This window comes from Natrix helvetica (genome assembly GCF_964273705.1).
Source record: "Natrix helvetica genome assembly, chromosome: 2".
Taxonomy (NCBI): domain Eukaryota; kingdom Metazoa; phylum Chordata; class Lepidosauria; order Squamata; family Natricidae; genus Natrix; species Natrix helvetica.
The window spans coordinates 110,536,720-110,543,631 of NC_138552.1; the positions used below are offsets into that span (position 1 = coordinate 110,536,720).

The window sequence follows — 6,912 nt, forward strand, 5'->3', positions numbered from 1 at the left end:
CGGCGTTTGTTCATTTGCGGCCTCGGCCCCTCTGGAAACGCGGGGCTTGGTTTCCATTCGGGGCTGCTCGAGCGCCTTGAAGCGAAAGGACAGCTGAGGAACAAGAAGTGGCTGACCCTGGAAGAGGAAGCCGCTGAGCCCGTGGGAGAAAGGCGCGAGCTCGCCTCTTTAAAGATGGCGGCGGGCCCCGTGAGGAAGCGTCCCCATGCGGAGGGAGGCTCTGCGAACGGCGAGGGGTTTGACCCGCGCCGGGCCGGGAAGAGGCGGCTGGTGGTGATCCTGGAGGGGGCGTCTCTAGAGAGCGTCAAGGTGCGGGGCAGGCGCTGCTGTCCGCTGTCCGGGAGAGTGTTGGGCAAACTTTGAAGTCCGGGGAAGAAAAGTACGGAGGAGAGTCCGGGAGGAGAAGCGCCTTTAAACTTCCCTTCCGAAGCAGTCGCCGAAGTCAAAAGCTGCTTCGGGGTGGGCGGGAGTGGCTGCTTCCCCTTTCCTTGAAATACGTTGGGTAATTGAATCTGTGCGCGGGACGAAGATCCTATTCTGATGGCAGCATTTAGGGTCATAACTTAGTATGGGATGCAGAGGTCTTAGTTTCTGAAAATACTGTGTCAGATTAAGAGTACGGATTCTATTGAGAAATAAAATTGCCACTTCCTCCCACAAATTCAATTTATGGAGTATCATAAGATGCGTGATACGGAACATAAATGTCTCTTGCTCATGAACCAATGGTGTAGAATCAGACTGTTCAGAAGCCACCTAGAAAAGTTTATCTAGTAGTATGGATGGGAGCTTTTCCTAATTTGGCACTGTTTTATTGCTTTAAGGTTGGGAAAACATATGAATTGCTTAATTGTGACAAGCATAAATCCTTGCTTCTGAGGAATGGCAGAGACCCTGGAGGAGTTCGACCAGACATCACCCATCAGGTATTCTATGCAGGTTTAAGTTCAGTTTTATGGCCCACCTCTGTTCCTAAAATATGAATTGGGAAGTTACATAAATGAAAAGGCAAGAAACTAATGCTGGTAATTCAATTTTTTTTTAAATTTAGAGCCTCTTGATGCTCATGGATAGCCCTTTGAATCGAGCTGGCCTTCTCCAAGTTTATATCCATACAGAAAAAAACGTTCTTATTGAAGTCAATCCACAGACAAGAATTCCTCGCACCTTTGATCGGTTTTGTGGTCTTATGGGTAAGAAATGCAACTCGGATACACCACCCTGAATTAAGTATACTGAGCAATGTTTGTCTGGATATTTGTTGATTATTAAACTAGTCTAGTTTGGGATCTTTTACTGATACAGATGCACACTGTCTTGGAGAATGTTTATATGGGGTAGTCTAAATAGTTATGTTTCCTGGAAATGTTAGTTTATAATCTGTCCATCATTTAGTGTAACATACTAAAACAATGGATTTTACAGTACTGTTTCTGGAACATATTTGCCTTTTTGTTGAGCGTGGAAATATAAGATATTTTGTATTTAGTACAAGAAGTAAGATCTTAAACAGGATCAAGCAAAAGGTTGGAATTATGCTGAGGACTGAGCTATAAAAAGTTAAAAGTTCATTGTAGTTTACATTATAATTTAACTAAATACATGGATATGATTATGTTCCATCTATTTTATATTTATGTGATTATGTGGCACCATTTTTAAAAGGGTCAAAGGCTCCATATATGGTCCTGAGTCTTAGTCAGTTGTGTTTTACATTGCAAATGTGAATCAATGGGTAGACAACCTGGCTTTCTGTATGATTCTGCATTTTATCAGTCCATTGGTCTGATAAGAAGGCTAGAGAGCCATCATCTGGGTTTAAAGTAGTTTTGTATTAAATCACTTTACCTTTCTGGGGCTGATAAATGGATATTAGCTTTCCCTGTCAGGTCATACCGTGTTTTCCCCGAAAATATGACATGTCCTATAACTAAGGCCATGCCAGATTTTCGCGGTGGGCAAAAACATAAACCCTCCCCCTAAAATAAGCCCAAGCGAAGGGGTGGGTTTAGCCAGAAGAGGGGGCAGCCCTTCCCTGGTCACCTCAGGGCTTCTTGGCCCCTTAATCGGATCAGTTGGGCCGCTCCGTTCACAAAACAGCTGATTCGCGGGTGCCGCTCAGGCCTCTGCCTGCAGCAAACGCTGGTCGCTTTTGCAGCCAATTGCTGCTGCAAAAGAAGCCGGAGCCCAAGCAACACAACCCAAATGCCTCATGCCCTCCTTGCCTAACGGTGACAGTCACAGCTCGCAATTCCATCCACGGAACAGGAAAAGAAGGCATTGAAATCAATACACCTGGGACATCGGAAGAAGCCATGAGAGGAGATGCTGCTGCCGAAGTGCAGGAACCCCCCCCCCCCCAACCTGCAAATCGTCCTTTCAAAGAGGAGTTTCACCAGGAGGAAGGTCACACAAATGCTGCCTTCAGCCACCTCTTCATCCTGGTGAAGCTCCTCATTGAAAGGACGATCTGCAGGTTGGGGGGGGGGAGTTTTCCTGCACTTCAGCAGCAGCGTCTCCTCGCGGGGCTTCTTCCAATGTCCCAAGTGTATGGATTTTAATGCCTACAGGAGGTCGCTTCTCACCTGCATATGCACATTGAAGGCTCGAAATGGGGCGTTTTTGCGAATGGCTTGAAAATGGGGAGGGAGATATTCCTGCCTTTCCCCGTTCTGAAGGTCAGCACGGACTGAGAACAGGATAAGAGACGAAATCCCCCCTCCCCATTTTCAAGAGGTTTGAAAAACGCCACATTCCAAGCCTTCACATTATCCAGGATTGCAGGATTGAAGGCACGCGGGAGGGAGGATTTTGTCTCTTATTCTGTTTTCAGTCTGTGACCTTCAGAACAGGGGGAGAGGCAGGAATATCCCCCTCCATATTTTCAAATGGTTTGCAAAAACATTCTATTTCGAGCCTTCAGCATATTGCAGGATTGAAGGCTCAGAATGAGGCATTTTTGCGAACGGCTTGAAAATGGGGAGGGGGAGATTTTCCTTCCTCTTACCCTGTTCTGAAGCTCAGCACAGACTCAGAATAGGATAAGAGGCAAAATCCCACCACCCCTTTTCCTGGCAATCGTTCTCTCCTTGGGATCTCAGCGCAGACGCACCCCTCCCAAATGCTCTATCCGAAGCCTTCTCTGCGTCTGTGCAGAGCTCCCAAGGAAAGGATGGTGTGTGGGTGTGTGTGAGAGAGATCCCTAACCCGCCTCCCACCCCACCCCAAGGCAGCCAAATCCCTCCACTAACCTGCTTTCCTGCTCCATTCTCCACTGCCACGTGCAGGGCAAGAAAAGTAGTTTGTTAGTTTACTTCTAACTTTGTGAGATTTTTTTTTTTGTGAGAACTTGGAAGGTATTTTCTAGTATTTTTTTTACCATAGGCACACAGTCTACTTTTCTTGTCCTGCACGTGGAGTGGAGAATGGAGCTGGAAAGCAAGTTAGTGAAGGGGTGTGGCTGCCTTGGAGGGTGTGTGTGTGTGTGTGTGTGTGTTAGTTCTGCCAGGAAGAGCCTCCCCCACGAGGCCAGAGCAGCACAGACAGCTGTTCCGTGGCCAGCAAGCAAGCAGGGCAGGCGAAGGCCAGGATGCAAGGAGAACTTGGGTCATTGTGGCCGCAGGCAAGCAGATGGTGGGATGGAGAGGGTGGGGCTGGTGGGCTTGCTGCTTCCTGCACCTGAAAAATAATAAGCCCTCCCCCTCTAATAAGCCCAAGGCCATATTTCGTGGGTCAAAAAAATATAAGACCCTGTCGTATTTTCAGGGAAACACGGTATTTAATTAGTAGGTAGTGAATTATGCAGTGGAGGGTTCCGGGAAGTACGGCCCCATATGGCCATACCGATAGTAGCTGGGAGCAGCGGCCACCGTACCAGTACAGTAGTTTGTTTGGCCCGCCCGCCCGCGTTCCATAGCTGTTTATAACGCGACCGGGCCATTTGCGCATGTGCGCACAGTGAGCAGCGCTTGCGCAACATCTGCCAAGCAGCTGGGTGTCTCAGGGTGGTGGTGTGTGCATACGTGCACGGTGGCATGTGCATGCGTATGCACTGCATGTGCATGACTAAGGCGCCTGGCCCTGTGTGCAGTGTACCGGTTGCGACGGGATCCGGAACCCACCACTGGAATTATGCATTAGTTTGTAGAAATAGAAAATATTCTGAAAACCACTGCTTGTATGGGATAGTTACAAGCAATTACCAGTATGTGTTTCTGTATTCTCAATGTTTCTTTGTCTCTCCTTAGTTCAGCTGCTGCATAAGTTTAGTGTCAGAGCTTCTGATGGCCCTCAAAAGCTGTTAAAGGTAATAAGTCTACTATGATTCTAGAGGAGATTAATTAGGTATGTTTCTATTACCAACTTAATCCAGTTTTTCTTCTGTAGGTGATAAAGAACCCAGTGACAGATCACCTCCCTGTGGGCTGCACAAAAATTGGCACCTCTTTCTCAGCCCCCAAGGTGACAGACATGCGTGACCTAGTCCCTACTTCAGAGCCTATAGCCATAATCGTGGGAGCATTTGCTCATGGATCGGTAAGGCCTGTATATGTTCTTAGACTCTTATTTGCAAGTCAGTCATCTCATCTCCATCTTAATTGAGGTTCTGGCAGCAAAGGTAATACAGGCAGCCCTTGACTTACAACCACAATTGACCCCAACATTTCTGTTGCTAAGCAAGACATTTGTTAAGTGAGTTTTGCCCATTTTACAATCTTTGTTGCCATATGTGTTAAGTGACTCAGTGCAGTTTTTAAGTTAGTAGCACAGCTTTGAATTGGATTTGGCTTCTCCATTGACTTTGCTCATCAGAAGGTTGCAAAAGGTACATGACCTCAGGATACAGCTACTGTTATAAATAGGAGTCAGTTGCCATGCATCTGAATTTTGATAAATGGTCATGGAGAGGCTGTAACAGTTGTAAGTATGAAAAATGATGTTATATTTTTCAGTGCTGTTGTATCTTTGAACAGTCACTAAATGAATTGGTCTAAATCAAGGACTACCTATATCCATGATGGCGAACCTATGGCACGCGTGCCACATTCGGCACGCAGAGTCATATCTGAGGGCACGCGAGGCATTGCCCTATGTCAGCTCCAGTGCTGGCCAGCTGATTTTTTCGGCCTTCCAGAGGACGGAGGGAGGCTGTTTTGTCCCTCCCTTTGGGTAGGCCCATAGGGCCCGTTTTTCCCCATCCACAGGCTCTGGAGGCCTTCCTGAAGCCTGGGGAGGGCGAAAAATGGCCCAAAGTGGCTACCGGAAGTCCGGAAGCTTCAGTGAGGCCTGTGCGCGCATGCAGGGGGGGTGTAGCACGGGGGGATTGTCCATGCATGTGCTGGAGGGAGAGCATTGCATTATGGGTGTGGGCATGCACACACATGCTATTGCGTATGCACATGTCCTTTTGGCATCCGAGCAGAAAATCGTTCGCCATCACTGACCTATATTGTCCTTTGTTATTGAACTGGATTAAGTGTCTTAACGTGTGCTGTAAACTTGGTACATTTCTATAAAGAGGGGTGGGAATACTAGTGGGACAGTGCTAATGGCAACTAATTATGGAGGTTTTTTTGAGTGCACCAATTTACAGAGAGTTACAGACAGAAAATTGTTTTCTGGAAAGTTAGATCATTTGTCTAACTTATATTCTCACTTGGATATTAAACAATGTGACCTATATACTTTAGAAACTTGACTAACTGCCGTTGTTCTCCTTCAGCTTAATGTTGACTACACAGAAAAGACCATCTCTATCAGCAACTATCCACTCTCTGCTGCTTTGACGTGTGCTAAAATCACCACAGCCTTTGAAGAAATGTGGGGAGTGGTATAAGCTTCCTTTTTTGCTTATAGATTCGTAACCTATGATATTTTGGTCTAACAGGCTCTGTGTTGTAAATGTTATGTACTGTACCCTTATTTATGGGAAATACATCCTTAATTACTTTTTTGTAGTAAATAATGTTTGTATATAGCACTTATATATCGCTTCATAGTGCACAGCCCTCTGTAAAGGGCTTACAGAGTCAGCATATTGCCCCAACAAACAGTCCTCATTTTACCAACCTTGGAAGGATGGAAAGTCATCCTTGAGCTGGTCAGTATTGAACTCCTGACAGTGAGCACTGAATTCGCCTACAATATTGCATTCTAACCACTGCACCACCACAGTTCTTAATGGTTAGCAATAGTTGCTGATATTTCCACCAGGCTCCCCACCCCATTTTTTTTTTCCTCCCCAAAATTATTTTCATCAAAAAATAAATATGAAACTGATATGGCACAAAGCCCTAACTTCTAGCATCTTATTTGTTTATCAATTTCTTTAGGCCCTTTAAAAGTTCCTCTGGGATTATACAAAACTTCCGGGAGACTAATTTTCCTTTGTGATTTGCTATGCTTTTGCCATGACAGTCACATATAACTGGCAAGTCTCAAGACAGTCATTTCACCTGTATCTCCAGTCTAAAAAATATTTCCCTGCTTCTCCACACGAACTATAGTAAGTCAGTTGAATAAACAGTTTTGGAGGCTAGAGACCACTGAATAACATTAATACCATCACTGTTTCCAGAGGTAGCCTCACTTAGTCCCAATGATGCCAAACTGATAAGATATGCACATTATTTTGCCACTTGCCCTTCTGAAGATGCCTGTGACTGTCTCCTGTGTTCAGGAGAAATAGAATTATCAGAACACACACTTTGGTTAAAATGTACTCACCACTGCTGAAACTGTACCAAGATTGGCATTGTATATAAGCAATTATCTGTACAAAAGAGAAGCATACTCGGTTGCTGTGGTGCACTTCATTAAAGGCACAAGAACAAGGTGTGAAGATAAAGTGGGTAGGTAACCTTCATGTGCATCCAGGAGACAAGGTCAATCTCTGAAGAATCAGCATACCAC

The 6,912-nt window shown here is 45.6% G+C and overlaps 1 protein-coding gene across 1 annotated transcript; it reads left to right on the forward strand.

The window, feature by feature from the left end:
- The first annotated feature begins 173 nt into the window (after positions 1–173).
- Positions 174–5,965, forward strand: EMG1 (EMG1 N1-specific pseudouridine methyltransferase). Its single transcript, XM_081941813.1, has 6 exons — positions 174–309; positions 825–926; positions 1,052–1,193; positions 4,248–4,306; positions 4,387–4,536; positions 5,723–5,965. The coding sequence occupies exons 1-6, from the start codon at positions 175–177 to the stop codon at positions 5,834–5,836; spliced, it is 702 nt and encodes a 233-aa protein (XP_081797939.1). The 5' UTR covers position 174; the 3' UTR covers positions 5,837–5,965.
- The last annotated feature ends 947 nt before the right edge of the window (positions 5,966–6,912 follow it).